Source organism: Polyodon spathula, chromosome 3 (genome assembly GCF_017654505.1).
Source record: "Polyodon spathula isolate WHYD16114869_AA chromosome 3, ASM1765450v1, whole genome shotgun sequence".
Lineage (NCBI taxonomy): Eukaryota > Metazoa > Chordata > Actinopteri > Acipenseriformes > Polyodontidae > Polyodon > Polyodon spathula.
Window position 1 is genome coordinate 14,942,321 of NC_054536.1, and position 15,851 is coordinate 14,958,171.

General features: G+C 35.8%; 1 protein-coding gene across 1 annotated transcript in view; it reads left to right on the top strand.

The window, feature by feature from the left end:
* The window catches only part of LOC121312748 (glutamate decarboxylase 1-like), a 30,326-nt gene extending 15,216 nt beyond the window's left edge, over positions 1–15,110 (top strand). The window contains exons 7-15 of the mRNA XM_041244478.1: positions 2,977–3,056; positions 3,609–3,663; positions 4,690–4,806; positions 6,166–6,230; positions 6,567–6,645; positions 6,896–7,045; positions 7,602–7,709; positions 8,134–8,223; positions 13,871–15,110. Coding sequence (XP_041100412.1) covers positions 2,977–3,056; positions 3,609–3,663; positions 4,690–4,806; positions 6,166–6,230; positions 6,567–6,645; positions 6,896–7,045; positions 7,602–7,709; positions 8,134–8,223; positions 13,871–14,044 — 918 coding nt within the window. The 3' untranslated portion in view covers positions 14,045–15,110. The remainder of the gene's footprint in view (positions 1–2,976; positions 3,057–3,608; positions 3,664–4,689; positions 4,807–6,165; positions 6,231–6,566; positions 6,646–6,895; positions 7,046–7,601; positions 7,710–8,133; positions 8,224–13,870) is intronic.
* Positions 15,111–15,851: the final 741 nt, after the last annotated feature.

Consider the following 15,851-nt stretch of genomic DNA (forward strand, 5'->3'; position numbering starts at 1 on the left):
CTATAAATCTGAAATACAACTGCAAGTTTTTTTTTTGTTTTAGAAGCTTTTCATGATAGCTTTTTTAAGTCTGTTTGGGTTTAGGACACAAAAGAGAAGGTTTTCCCATAATATAACTTCACCATACTCTTATCAACAGTAACCACAAATATCTGTTTGACACAACAGGGCAGGTCCAGTTGACAAGGGATAGTATAAGGAATGTATTGATGGTGCAAAGAATGATACAGGTACTGGAACAGGGCTGTTTAAAGCCACGTGAAGTGTTGTACGTGTGCTTGTAGCTTATGCTGGTGTTTTTTTCTTCTTCCAGAAGACAAAGACAGTCAACACATAGGTAACCTAAAATATTTAGCTTGATTAAATTAAAGAAAAATAAAAAACCTGCTTTTAAAGTATTTGTACAATTAGCCACTTTTACAGTGTGCAAACACAAATAATCAATAACGATCATCTGTCATAAATTGCGACTGACTGAAAGTAATGTATGCCAATCAGACAAATCAAAAAAGCTAAATTACACTGAGGCAAGACTGTTGTGAAGTCCTGCATACTTGCTTCGCTATCTGTGAAGTGTCTGCTGAGTGCAGGAAAGTCTACCCAAACAGCTCATATTGATTGGAAACTGCTTGCAACCCATCTTATGCTAAAGACAGGACTGTTCGAGAGGAGTTGAGTTTCAGCCTCTATCAGTCTGTCTGTCTGGCTTTGAATCTGCGGTGACTGACTGTAGAGAGAGGACAGCTTTGATACGAAGGCCTGGAAGTAATTGGTCACAGACTTCAGGATATCATCAACAGCAAGCTCTACACGGTGGGCCATGCAATGGAATGGATACATATTTTTGTCATACTTTTCCTTAAACAAAGCAGCTAATCCACTCTTGTGCCCTATCATTACTTAGGCTTATCAGTGCCTTCATTTCTTCTGCAGCCAATCTTCTTGGAAGCCAGCTTGGCTTTGCTCCTCCTCCACAGTGCTCATTATGCCTTTAGCATTCTTGCTGTCTTTTGCTTCTAAGAGACCCAGGAAAATGTTTTCCACACTATGGGTTTGAAGTTGATTCTCAAGACTGCAGCGAAGTTAGAGCACAACACATTAATTGTAGTGTAGCTTCATCCAGCATGATAACCATGTGTGGTCCCTGGGTTTTGACAGCACTGCAAGAGCTCTTTTTCATGCAGTAAGCAATATGCTGGAGAATGGTTGCACATCTGTGGTCAGTGCACCAAGGTGGCAAGCGCATTTTACCATAATAAAAACAGTAATCTAGTGTGAGTTTTGAACAAAAGCAGGATCAGCTGTTGCAGGTGAAATTAAGTTCATTTCTGAAACTTACCATTTTGGTGAAAGCAGAAAGCTTGGGAATGTAACTAGGAGGCGTACTGCTGAAAAACAACATAACATTTAGGGAATTAAAATGAAATGTACTGCAGCCTACTTGATTGCAGTAAAAAAAAAAAAACACAATAAAAAGCTGCCATTCACTAAATTTAGCTCTCAGGTTGTGCTAATGAAAATATCAAAAATATATGACATTGTGCTTGCTGTGGTGTATTTAATATCATAAATAGTAGAACAAACTCATTGCAAGTTAAACTCGTTTTACTAATAAATAAACGGTAACATGATGAGGACTGATACTGAGCATGGGAGCTGCAGCTTGCTATTTCTCATATTACAACTGTACACAATTAAAGGCGCAGTCACCAATTCCATACACAACATTTGCTAAATATTTCAAATATAAACATGCTTAGTTCATTTCAGTCATCAGCTGCATAGATTAAGCATTCAGTACAATGTGACAACAAACACATGGGTACAGACGTTACGTTACTGTTTTAGTATCACTTTAGCATCTTAGCAAGTTGTTGTATTTTAAGCAGTTGAATATGATGGCAATCAACTTGGTCCTGGAGTGGCTCCAGCAATTTGATTTGGTGACCAATTTGTTTGGCTCTTTAGGCAAAATGTTTGTCTTGAAACCGGCTATTAATTAATTAATTAATTAATTAATTAATTCAGCCAGTGTGAAACCCTGAATCAGATTTGTTTTCACTGTGACTCAATACTTTTCAAAAGGCCATTATATTCTATGTTGTGAGCTGTCATTTTCACATCTCACGACTGCAGGGGTTCTGGTTTTACATACAAAGTGTAAGAATGCACATGCCTAGAGATGAACTCCCGACCTCACTACAATGTTGTTTTCTGGTAGGATTGTGGGAAAGAGATTCAAGCAGCTGTTATTCATGGCAATGAGCAAGAACTAATTGGGGGCTATACTGTACCTACATTTACATAAACTGAAAATACAAGAGCCATATCAAAATGTGTGCATAGTTAACCATGTGTGCAGAATCCAGGCAAAAAACGAAATACATTCTTGACTTATTTTCTGGCAGTCTGTTAATGTTTCATTTCTAAGGTCATTTCAGGGGTAAAATCAAGTTACTGGAGGCAAAGCATGGGGGCTGGGGGCTGGTTGGTTAATGACAGGAAAGAAGGCATTGAAGTGATAGAGCCAATTACACTCAAGGTTAAATGACCAAGGAAGCACAAGCTAGCAGATTTCTTTAACCAAATCTATTACTTGTGTTTTAAATGAATGTGTTTCTTTACACTGCACAGTATAAGTATGGATGAATTTCTTATTTTGCTGTAAATATTTCCTAAAAATATTTTCCTAAATTTCCTAAAAGTCCAAATAAGAAAAAAAAAAACGTGAATAACTCCATAATCCCTTTGTGTTCTTGTGACATCTTCCCTATAATTGACAGTTCCAAGTAATATTAATTAGAACAAAGTAGAATAAAGGCATCAGCCATGTAAAGATGTACAAAAGAGTCCATGTTGTAAAACATAGGGATAACTCAAAGAAATAGAAACACTTTATAAATATCAAATCTTCATATTGAGGATTTCCTTCTTCTTTTTTGGTTGTTGCTATATACATGTATTCATTGATTTCAGAGTCACTATTCTATCAAAAAGGCTGCTGCAGTACTCGGAATTGGAACAGAAAATGTTATTTTGGTCAAATGTAACGAGAGGTAAGATTTAAAGTGAAAGTTGTTTGTAAAATACATGTATTGATGTAGTAATGCACAAAGATGAGTAAAAAAAAAACTGAGCTTCATCTAAAATGTAATTCTGTCTACAGTCTTAATTTGCTTTTTAATTAGGTGACTAGATCCCCACAAACCATTGTCACCAACTAACAGTTCAGAGAATAGTTAGCAAAGACCAGAGGTAATTACTTCACAGATCATATTTTTGGTGTAACACACAGGGTTCTGACACCCTTGTCAGTGATTAATAACACTTGCTGGGTAATACTGGCTTGTAGAGCATTCAGCATTTATTGATCCCATCTTTTAAGCTGATCAATCTCCCTATAAGTTGTACAAATCATGTGCTGTATGTTCTGTAAACCATGTTTGGATTTTAACATATGAGCTGGGTAACTAACAGGAGTGAGGCCTAACTTGCCAAACTACAACACAAAAAAATCAGTTGCTGAAATTAAAAATCACAGCAGAGAAAAATGTAATGTACAATTTTCTATTTTTGCTTTTTTTTTTTTTTTTTTTTTTTTTTTAAGGGGGAAAGATGATCCCCTCTGAACTGGAATCGAAAATTGTGGAAACTGAAATGAAGGCACGTGCTGTTTCTGGTTTGGTTAGATGGATGGCAATGTTGTTATTGTTTAATTTACATAGACATAATTTCTAAAAAGTTCTTCCATTATCCTGTGTGTATGCATTATGTAATACAGATATAGTCAGCCACAAAACCACCTCCATTTCTTCTAGTGTTTGTACTGTGTAGAATTTATTAGATTTATTAGAATCAAGGACATTCTGACTGTATTGGGTAATTAAATAATCCTCAGAATGGCAAAAAAATAGTACAAGTCTGTTGATGACAAACATGTCATTATCTACTCTTGAAATCAAATCTTATTAAAAGTACTGTACAAGGGGTGTGTTTTATTAAGGTGTTTTGATGTAAATAAATCTTGCAAAAGGTGTGCTTCTTCTAACTTTCAAATGTCACTTTACATTTTGGTAAGTAGTTTATTTATATGTATCATTGCAATATTTTAATTTAATAATAACAATATATTTTATTTATATAGCACTTTTCATTTAAAAATCACAAAGCACTTCCCAAAGCAGCATAAAAACAGACATTTCATAGGCATGGGCTAAAGAGCAGCAAGCCTGATCACCCACAGTGCGCAGACAAGCCCTAGGCACAGACAAAAGAACATTGTGCCAGATCTCAATTTTCATTTAGGTATGTGGTACTGAAGGAGATCCCTAAGATAGGCAGGACCTTGAGTGTAAAGATTTATATGTTCGTAATAAAACCTTAAAATCTATATAAAATTAAAATCCTATACTTGACTGGCAGCCAGTGGAGAGAAGCATGCGTGCTCATGTTTCTTGGTCTTAGTGAGAATACAGGCAGCAGTATTTTGAACATATTGTAACCTGTTCATAACCTTAGAGGAGATACCTGCAAAAAGAGCATTACAATAATCCAGTCTTGATGAAATAAAGGCATGTGTAAGCTTTTCTGCATCAGCCCTAGACAATGAGTTGAATGTTAATGGCCCAATAAAGCTAATATATGCAATAACTTTCTCCATTTTTTTTTTTTTTTTTTTTTTTTAAGCAGGGTTTTGTTCCTTTTTATGTGAATGCTACAGCTGGTACTACAGTATATGGAGCAATCGATCCTCTAAGTGAGATTGCAGACATTTGCGAGAAGTACAAACTGTGGATGCATGTTGATGTAAGAACATTGAAGAGAGCTTTACTAAATGTTACGTCAAACAATACTAGGGATATGCAAAATAGAATATCGTAAACTGGCTTAACTTTTATTTAGATTCAGTAATATTACATTCCATTTCACATGCAGTATTCCACGTTCACATGCAGTATTCCACGTTCACATGCAGTATTCCACGTTCACATGTAGTATTCCACGTTCACATGCAGTATTCCACGTTCACATGCAGTATTCCACGTTCACATGCAGTATTTCAGGGAATATGTATAGTGTACTCCTTTATAACTAAGTTGACCTTCAATTTGGAAAAACTAGAGAATGCTCCCATTTAACAGCAGGCTAGTCCTCCTGCGCATCTATCAAGCTGGGATTGTATTTAGGTAGCCTAATTAGTCCCTATCTTTACCCAGCAGTGTATCACACATTGTATGAGATGCATCATTTAATTTGAGGTTTATGTATGAATAGCTATAAAACTGACAGGAGCCATTAAACATATTGATTACAGAAAATTAGAGGAAGCCAGACAGAAATAAATCACTGTATTTAAATAAACATTCAAGCATATTTTCTGAACTCTTCTTAGATTCGTTAGTTTGGATGGTTAAATCATTGGTGATGTAATTTACCAGAATAAAAAATACAAACATAAAAGAAAAAGTTGTATAATAGTAATAAATGGTATTGTTGTGGTATGTTTCTATGTAATAATAGATATGCATTAATAGATTTCATCACATTTTGTAAGAAAGGTAATAAATAATTAGTCAATACCGGTCGCCTCAAAATACAAGAAAAACACTAGCACGTGTTTGGTTGCATGTAAACAGTAAAAAAAAAAAAAAAAGATTGCCCTTACTGTAATATTGAACAACACATATCAGATTCCCTATTTACTAATCTACATGTATATAACCAAAGACATTTACAGATACAAAGAAAAAAGGGAGAGGAAAGGAATCAATGTTGGCTTCAGCAAATATAGAATATTATTTTTAAATTACTTTTTAACAGTAAGTTTCAGTTAACTAGTTTACTACCTTTCGCTATTTCTATCTGTTTGTATAATATATTTCGTACATACAAATCCAGAAATTGTTCTTAATAAAGCGTTTACTGTACTTAATTTTAGGGATAGTATGTATACTGCACAGGAATACACACATTGCAATTCCCTGCATTAAATGTTCATTGGATTGCACTGCATTGTTAGGAAATAATCCTGCCATATAAGTTAAAGATGAAAATGGATAAGATATAAGGAGAGTGAAACAAAGCAGAATAGAAACCAACATTATGTGGAAAAATCTTACATGAGCTTAGCACAACAAATAAAAAAGAATATTTTTTTCTCTATAGGCAGCATGGGGTGGTGGTCTTTTGATGTCAAGAAAGCACTCTGTGAAACTCAGCGGAATAGAGAGGTACTTAAACATAGCAGGCACAATTTATTGATGCACAAACAATACTTAAAAGTATTGATAAAAGATTTAAATATATTTTGTTAGCACAAGAAACATTATCACCAGCCAACTATGTTTTCTATTACTGTCTTTTGAATGAATAAATGCATGTTTTTATAGACAAAGGTAACTTTCTAAACGTGTAGCATTGTGTTTAAAAATCGAGTCCATATCCCCTTTCATTTATAGCAAGTAAATAACACAGACACTACTGGTACTGCACTGAGACCTGCTGTGTACTGTACATTTATGGCTAGCTTTGCTGAGATAATTCACACGTATTGTTTTATATTTCAGAGCTAGCTCTGTTACCTGGAATCCTCATAAACTCATGGGTGCTCCACTTCAGTGTTCTGCCATACTCATTCGAGAAAAGGTAAGGGCTTTATTGTCATGTCTCAACTCAAGAAAAAAGTATATATAATGTCCATTTAGAATCTGAAAAAAAAACATCTGTGAAACCCTAGTCTGCATGCTTCGAACTGTTAAGTTGTTGAATATATTTTACAAAAATATAGCAGAGCAAAGTGTTTAATGAAGTCTGGCATTGTCATTACTGATTTCTTTTTTGAATGTGTACAGTGCCAATTCATTTTGAACAGTCATCAGTAACTATTATATTGCAGGGTCTCCTCCAGATGTGTAACCAGCTCTGTGCAGACTACCTGTTTCAGCCTGACAAACATTATGATGTTTCCTATGACACTGGAGACAAGGCCATTCAGTGCGGCAGGCACGTTGACGTCTTTAAATTCTGGTTAATGTGGAAGGCTAAGGTAAGAACAGAGGGAAAGGAGGTCACAGATCTCTGCAGGCCAATGTTACTGTTAATGTTATCATACCAGGTTACTGCTGACAAGAGTGCAAGTTGTAAATGGGGCCCAATATTGTGCATGATGGTACATGACAAGTGCCTGTGGCATAAATAGAAGGCCAATGATGTCATAGGAGGTCAAACTAGTAATGTGAGCAGAGAAAGATTAAATGGCTTTAGGGGTCAGGCACATCCAAAGAAATAACCTCTGCCAAACAATTACACAAACCGCACCTATATAATTGTTGTCTTAAAGTTGCAGTGAATGTGCCATAATTGGATAAAGCAACACAAAAGCACATTTCATGTTAGTTCCCGTATTGTACATCAGCAGGACTCCAACATAGAACAGACAGTATTTAACCTTGCACTGTACCAGATTGTCATTCTTCAAGATACGTTTTTTATTTTGTGCTTTAAGCCATTAGGACCTTAGATTGCATACCACTACCCTTGACACCTCTATTTGTTTAGCAAATTGAGAGTTTGCTGTCAAAGGCATTTGTTTTCTTTTACAGGGTGCAGCAGGGTTTGAAGTACAAGTCAATAAGTGTCTGGATAATGCTGAGTACTTGTACAACAAACTGAAGCAGAAAGTTGATTTTAAACTTGTGTTTGACGGCAAAGTAAGTTTCTTTAAAGATATTTAACTACCATCAGAAAGCAAAACGTGGCAGCTGTTTTCACTAGTATAACACGCCTTTGATACTAACATGATTTAACAAAATGTTTAAAATTTTTTTTAAAAAAATAAAAAAAATACACAGATTGTTTTACTTTTCATTATTTAAAGAGACAGTAACCACATTAATCAAGCACAGTAAAACATGTCTAATCCTGCCCCTCTGCATAATTTTGCGGGACCTGTAAATCAATTTAATTCGACTGTACAGTCCGGCATCAAGTCACGATGAACTAAAGATTGGAACTAAAGAACTAAAAACCTCAGCACATTTGGTTTCCACCCATTTAATTTCTGTGTGCTGGATATATACATTTGTAGTTTATCATTATAAGTAAATGATTCCTGAAATGTTTGTCTAATTTCAGCCTGAGCATAGCAATGTTTGCTTTTGGTACATTCCACCAAGTCTGAGAGAATTGCCAAATGGCCAAGAGAGAAGCAAGAGACTTCATGAGGTATGACATTAGCATTATTATTATTATTATTATTATTATTATTATTATTATTATTATTATTATTATTATTATTATTATTATTATTATTATTTTACAGTTAATTTTGTAGAAAATGTGACCTTCAAAAGACTACCTATGCAGTACATACGTACATATGGCAGCATACAGCATTGTACATATGGCAGCATACAGCATTGTGCTGACTTGTTTCAAATGCAGTTTTATTTTACATTGTTATGTATTTCATTTTCCTTACTATTGTATTCTGTTCACAGTCACTCTGGTGGTTCTGGACTGTGTTGTTCCAGTATTGAATTATATATAAATTGTTCTCTAAATCAGCCTTTTCAGGCTTTGAAATTGTTTTTAACCCCTTTACTACCACCTGTTATGTTTGTTTTTCTTTTCAGTTCTAAAAGTTAATAGATTTCTTTTACACCAACATTTATTTATTAACAATAAAGTGGCTATATTTGTCAGTGATTCATTCACGTGTGTACACAATTTCACAAAGTCAATCACCTTCATTATCTCCTGGCAGCTTTACAAAACATTTTAAAATGAATTGTAAATGTATTCATAGCTTTAATTACTTAATTACAAACATGGTCTATAACTATTTCTTATTAGGAATTATATAATCGTCCCTTGTCTTCTAAAACAATAACTGTGCATTATCCACCAGCAGTTTAATAATTGAATCCTGTTTTTTTTTTTTTTTATCATATATTGATTATTTTAAACAAAATGTAGTTTTAATTTGCCACCATTAAATCATGAAGCCCAGCAATAGTTGTATTGGCTTTTTCAGGTTTAAAATGAGTATTGTCTGAAAGCTCAGAGAAAGTGGTTCCCAATTCTGTAATTTAGTGTGATAATTTATAACTGAATAACTTATCTGAAGCAGCAGAGAGGAGCAGCAATTGGCTCTGGTTGAGACAAAAAGATTCTGGTTGGGGACCTCAAGCATTGTAGAAAGAAAGCAACACTGATGTAAAGGAAGGTAAGTTAGCTGGGATTAGCTGAGTGGGGGACAGAGGAGGGTGATGCTGGGACACCAGAATCACTGTCGAGCCCTCTTAAGGTCTCATGGGCTAGTCGACGAAATACCAAGGATGGAAGGTGCCCACTTGAAGACCACAGAGAAGTACCCTATTCAGCTCATGCTGATTCGTTAGGGAGGCCGCACTGTGGTTGATCCCTGGAGCCAACATTGTGCCGTTGTGTGTGCTGATGCGCCAGGGAGGCAAAATAGGTTGATCTGTGAAGCCGGCATTACACTTCAGCCAGATGGATCACATTAGAAATGCAGATGGATCACATTAGTTTACAGTAAAATAAGCATTGTCTTAGTTGGTGCTTATCTTGGCGAGAGCCGAGTCTAATATCAGCATGAAATTGTAACACCTACTCTCATGTAATGGAAATCATAAAAGTTTAAATTAGATCTCTACTCGAGAGTGGTGGTGTGATAGCATGGTAAGTGCAGAGATCAAAGGCAACGCTGTGCTCAAGGTGAGGTGGGGAGCTGACATCAAGGCTGTCAGATTGAGGGTAACACCCCCCCAATATGTGGGGGGGGGGTCGAAATCCATGTAGGGGAAATAGGGGGAAAAGTTGCATGGGGCGAAACGTAGGGGGAAATATTTTTCTAATGGGAGGCTTTAGCTAAAAATTGGTGGATTTTATGTCCTCTGTAATGAGCTCCTTAATACTTTCCCATAGTATTCTCGTGATCTTTCAAACATAGTTGTCCCGCCTTCTGACAGTGATGGACTACTGCAATAGTGTTTGTCTTTTACCATACATCCCAACTTACACTTGACTCCTCCACAGTCCACACACGTGCACTTCTCTACCCTATTGAAAATTGTAGATAGGCAAAATACAGATTTTGTATGCCTCATCATTTACTTAAAAAATTAAATCTGAAAAATGTTATGCTACGTTATGTAGTTTTTAACATATAATCTATATACATATATACTAATACTACTACTAACACTAATAATAATGGATTACAGTAGAGTGGAGTATTGAGACAATATTTACCCTCTTCAGGTAGTGGGTGTTGCTTTTACAGTGTATTACTAGTAGTACATTTAACCTTTTTAAATTCATTTAAACCATTTCCAGCATTTATAAATTCTATGTATGCAATATGTAAATTATATTTATGCTCAAAATGTGAAATTTAACTAACAAGACCCAGAAACAAGCAACAGGTTAATCCTTCTGGTTTGTTGAACACAGAGATGCTGCAGGAGACAGAAGATTCTGTCATGTGTCTTTACTTGCATTGGCTATGCTGACACGCTACCCATATCTAATGCAACAGCAGAAAAAACATTCAGCAGTGTCAGTAACATGAAGACAAAGTTGATAAATCGGCTTAAAAGTAAAACACTAGAAAGCCTTCTGGATGTTAAATATGGCTTGCAGTGGAAGAGCCAAGTCTGTAGGACCTTTCAGCCAACCACACATATGCTCCAAAAATTCACAAGCCACATTTACAACATTTCTAGCAGCAAGGACTGCCTTAAAAACCTTCTTACTGATGTCTTCTATTTTAGTTAATTACAGCGCCACCAAAATTATTTTAAATCATTTTTATTGCTCTACTATTTTTTTGCAAAAAACAGAATTTCACACAATTAATGTATGTCATCTATATCATTTATTTTTTTGCACAATAATAGCCTCCAGCATACTTGTATTCCAGACTGATGTTTTATTTCATTTTTGAAAGCCACACATTTTATATTTCAGTCTGCAGACGTTAGAGCCCTCAAAGAGCACATTGTGTGTGTGTTTTTTTTTTTTTTTTTTAACTAAAGTCAAACCTTAACAGAATAATTACACACATTATTTGAAATGAAATATTAATGCATATTATGGATGCAAAATGTCAGATGGACTGTGCCTGCAAGCATCTTGGCAACATCCCCCTGTTTTCCTTTACGTACACATGAAACCTGTCTTAAACGCCCCTATTGCACACCTTCATAAATAGTCTAATTGTGCAGTGGACTAAAGCCTCATCTGAACCGATCCTCTAAACATCAGAGCCATGAATGACTGGCTGATTCATCTGCTGTGCCCTTACCTGGGATGGGTGCCTGGTCAATAAGACACACACCTTTAATAAAGTTATTTAGTTAAAATTTTCAGTATTTAATAAATGCCCATTGTGGCAAAGTGGTATGTGCAGGTGCAGGTGCAGTGCAGTAATCCAACAAGAAATGACAGACAAAGAAAGTACGGGTGAGAAAATTTCTGGGAACTCCCATGCACAGTTGGCTGTGGAATAGCCCACATTCGAACCGGTGACGTCCAGGCTATAGGGCGCATCTTGCACTCACGCAGAGCGCCTTTACTGGATGCGCCACTTGAGAGCCCCAAAACATGTTCTTTTAACACAGAATACTGGCCCTTTCAGTTCTTTTGCATAACCACAGCAAAAAACAGTATGTCGATTCATCCACTATTTATACCGTCACACATGACAACTTAGTAAACGATTGCAGCCACTCCTCCAGTTCGTGTCGATGAGTTAGTGCACCAAAGCTCCGACCTCTTTCTAGATGACTGATTTCCTTTTAACCCTAGGAATGAAGTGTCAGGCCAAACAATCCTGGGTACTCTGTTCTCGTTACTTAGCGCCCTCACAGGTCGGGAAGGAGATTTACTACCGATGATCATTCTATTTCTGTCACTTCCATGCATATTGCACCAAAGAATTTATTAAATTGAAAATTTGACAGTAAATACTATCTATGAAACCCTCCCTTTCCTATACAGGTATGGTGTAAATCGGGAGAAACGTCTAAAAATGGGGTGAAATTGGTTGACCAATAGGGGGATTTTATGAGCAGCATCTGGCAACCCTGGCTGACAGTTGAGAGAGTGACAGAGGGAGTGTAGCAGGGCAGCAGCGATCGGTTGCTGGTAGTTGCTACGAGAAACTAAGTGCTTAAGCTAAAGCACTTACATAAATTTTCTTTATTGTTTTCTTTAAAAGAATTAAGTTTAATTTGGCAACTGCAATCTAGCCTTCCATGTTAAGCCTTTCGGTCAAGGTTATATATCCCCACATAGACGTATTCTCTGACAACTTCACCTGGCATCCAGTCTGCAGAGGGAATCCACCTATTTCAATTTCAATCGCAACTTGACAGCTCCATATAGTCAGTCAAGACCCGACAATCCTCACCTCACCTCATCTATGCACCTTCACCATCCACTCTATATATCATCACCACATTCGTTAATTTCAATGTCCCTCCATCATCTTCATCACCTCACCATTTGCCATCCTCCAACGCAGAGTGCGATCTGTCAAATTTCCAGTGGGAGGATAAAATACACAAAGTACAAAACAATAGGAAAGTACAGTAAAGATGTTGATACAGCACTCAAGTGGCAACATCTGCCACCCTGCAAAATCAGTTATTTCCGTTTACAACATGTTTCTATTATTCTCGATAACTAAAAGGCAATAACAACAGACACTTATGATCAACCAAAAAATACATACATTTTTAAAAAGCACTCAGGACAAGTAATTGCACATAACCTCCTTGATAATGTGTTCCTGTGGGACATGTATTTAACTGCCTTTTACTAGCAGTACAGAAAGGTCAACCTGCTCTGTGATATTTTATGTTCCATTACCAAACAACCGTTGCTAAATTTACCCAACCCCAAAAGAAATAAACAGTAGCTGTTCTTCTGAGGTGGCTTCTATTAGCAAATTCCTTTGTCTTTGAAAAGGTTGTGTAAGGCATGTTTATTAATTTGCGATACACAATAGGTGGTTCAAAAGGCTTATTGGGAAAGTGCAGGGTATGAGGATGTGTACACAGAACAAAATAGAGAGTGCAGCTGTTTTAGACTTAGTGCAGCTTCACTCGTGCAGCTGTTTTAGACTTAGTGCAAGTCTCACTCAGGTTTCTCTTATTGTCACTTCCTGTATCCCCTACATAAAAGGCAACCTGCATTAATTTAAAACTGTAATTTGAAGGTGTAGACACACATTTCAAACGTAGTTTAACCAATACAAATGACTTGTTTTCTGTCCTACAATTGTTTTAAAAAAATTATGAGGTAAATTTTCTGGTTGCTTCTCTTAATTTTTCTAACTTTACAATTTTAAGCTTTATGATGGTCTATTTTTTTAAGAACTAAAAAAAAAAAAAAGTAGTTTGAGCATAGCAATGACAACGATGTCAACGTACTGACGTTTTTTAAAAATGTGTTCTGTTGAGTCTTATTGTCTGACTCCCCTTAAACAACAGTCAGTGAGTGTTAAGTAACTGAGTAGCTCAGAGTGAGAATTTTTCTGCTCACTCAGATCACAGATGAAATCTGCTCATTAGCGCTCTTGATACTGGAGCAAGAAATCAGAACCATTCAGATTATTACGAATCATAACATGGTAAGGTAAATATACAATGTAAAACAACTAAAATAATGTTTGAGTCTCTTTTGACTCACTACAACTCATTGGCCCATTTCACCTAACCTGTCTTATAGCCATTATTTACAGCGTAGCCTCTGATTTGATTAAGTCTTTGATGCCAGATAAGATATATAGTGAAATCCAGATACATGACACTTAAACTGGTTTTGGTCTATTTTATAATAGGTTGCCCCAAGGATAAAATCAAAGATGATGGAAGAAGGAACAACAATGATTGGCTACCAGCCACAAGGAGAAAATGTGAATTTCTTCAGGTGTGTTTTTTCCAACCCAGCTACAAGCAAGGCAGATGTTGATTTCCTCATTGAGGAAATAGTGAGGCTGGGAAACGATCTGTGAATGATAGCATCTGTTTAGAGCCTCTAGATTCTGCTTGACAATGGGGATACCCGTTGCATTTAACTGGGCATGTTCTTATGGGATCTTTCTTGATAAGCAGAAATCATTTTAATGAACAAGTCTGTAGGTTCAAAATGTTTGTTAAAGGTACTGTGCAGTAAATGCATTGCGTGACATTGCATAGGTAAGCACTTGGGGGTCAAGTTTCAGTAACTTTAACTTGTAACTAAACTTTCTTCCAGTTAAGATATTTTTAGGGTCGTATTTACTGATGGGTGCACAACATTACACACTTTTTCCAGGAGGTTGATGTAATAATCTTCCAGTTTGCACATATTGTATGTATTGTAATTACATTAGCAAAGTTGATTAGAAATGGTAACGCACATCAAGGATCTATATGCATTTTAATAAATGATTCGTTTACAAATTATATACATGCATTGCAATTGGTCTGAAAATCTGTTGTACTGTAACAATCATAACAGAGTTAGGGTGTGATAAAGAAGAACCTGTATGTCTGATAGAAGTCAAGGGTCCAGGCCGCTACCATTGCTGTGTAATAAAGCAGTTATTACAGTTTATTACTGTTTATTATTACAAAGTTATTACACTTTGATTTACCACATCTTAGTTATGCTGAATTATGCAGTAACTGTGCCCTTTGCGAATCCATAAATCAATATTTTATTTGATAAACATTTTCATCATAAGAGTCTCAACTGATTAGCCAGAAATATTGTGAAACCTTAGCTGAGTGTGACAACCACAGTCTAACATACATCTATAGCCAAAAGTTTTGCATCACTGTAGAACTAACTCATTTAACTTCAGAAAAATCAAATGAAACCTGCTGAATAGTGTTGCATTAACGTATTTAATTACATACCACTTTGCAGTTTTCCATATGCTTAACAAAACACTAATACAAATTAAAAAATTGGACATTTCAAAATCTAACATGAAATACTGAACTGCTAATATGGCTTCCACTAGACTTCTGCAATATCATTTTGTAGTTTTTTATTATTATTATTATTATTATTATTATTATTATTATTATTATTATTATTATTATTATTATTATTATTATTATGTGTTAATCATAAATTCTAGGTGATGCAAAACTTTTGACCATAACTGTACACTGTCAGCAACAATTGTACACTGATAAACAGCTTTTGTTTATTACTTGGACTTCAGTGTGTACTGTATTCAGTTGTCATTTCCCCACTTTCATGTATCAATAAATGCAAAATTATTATTAGCACTGTACATTGTTTTGGGCTTCAGTGTATCATTTATTAGTCCATTGAAGTGACTTCATTTAAAGTGTAGAATGCAAATAACTAGTATAAATTATATACATTATTAATTTAAAAATGGCATTACATTTTACCTTCTTGCTGGATTGATCCTCTACTGTAGGCCTTAATACATGCCACATTTTTATTTTGGTGGTATATTTTGCCATGTTGAGTAAGATATTTGTGAGATAAACTTGAAAATAAATCCTCGTTCATTTCAGCAACTCGCAATACAGTAATTGGAAACTTGTCTTTCCGAATGGAGACTCCACCCATCAATTTCATGCGTTACCAGTTTAACTAGTTAAATAGGTCTCTCTGCCCATAAACACCTGTCGTTTCTTTGTTTGGTTCTCCTCCTCCCTGCCTTCACCCTGCAGCTTGCCTCTAGGGAGGAGGCCAAAAGTGCCACTGGTCCTGCCCGCTGGCCAAGCCATTCTTAATCATTGTATTGCATTCATCTCAGCTCTGCCAGCATGGAGTGGCTGTCGAGCTCCAAT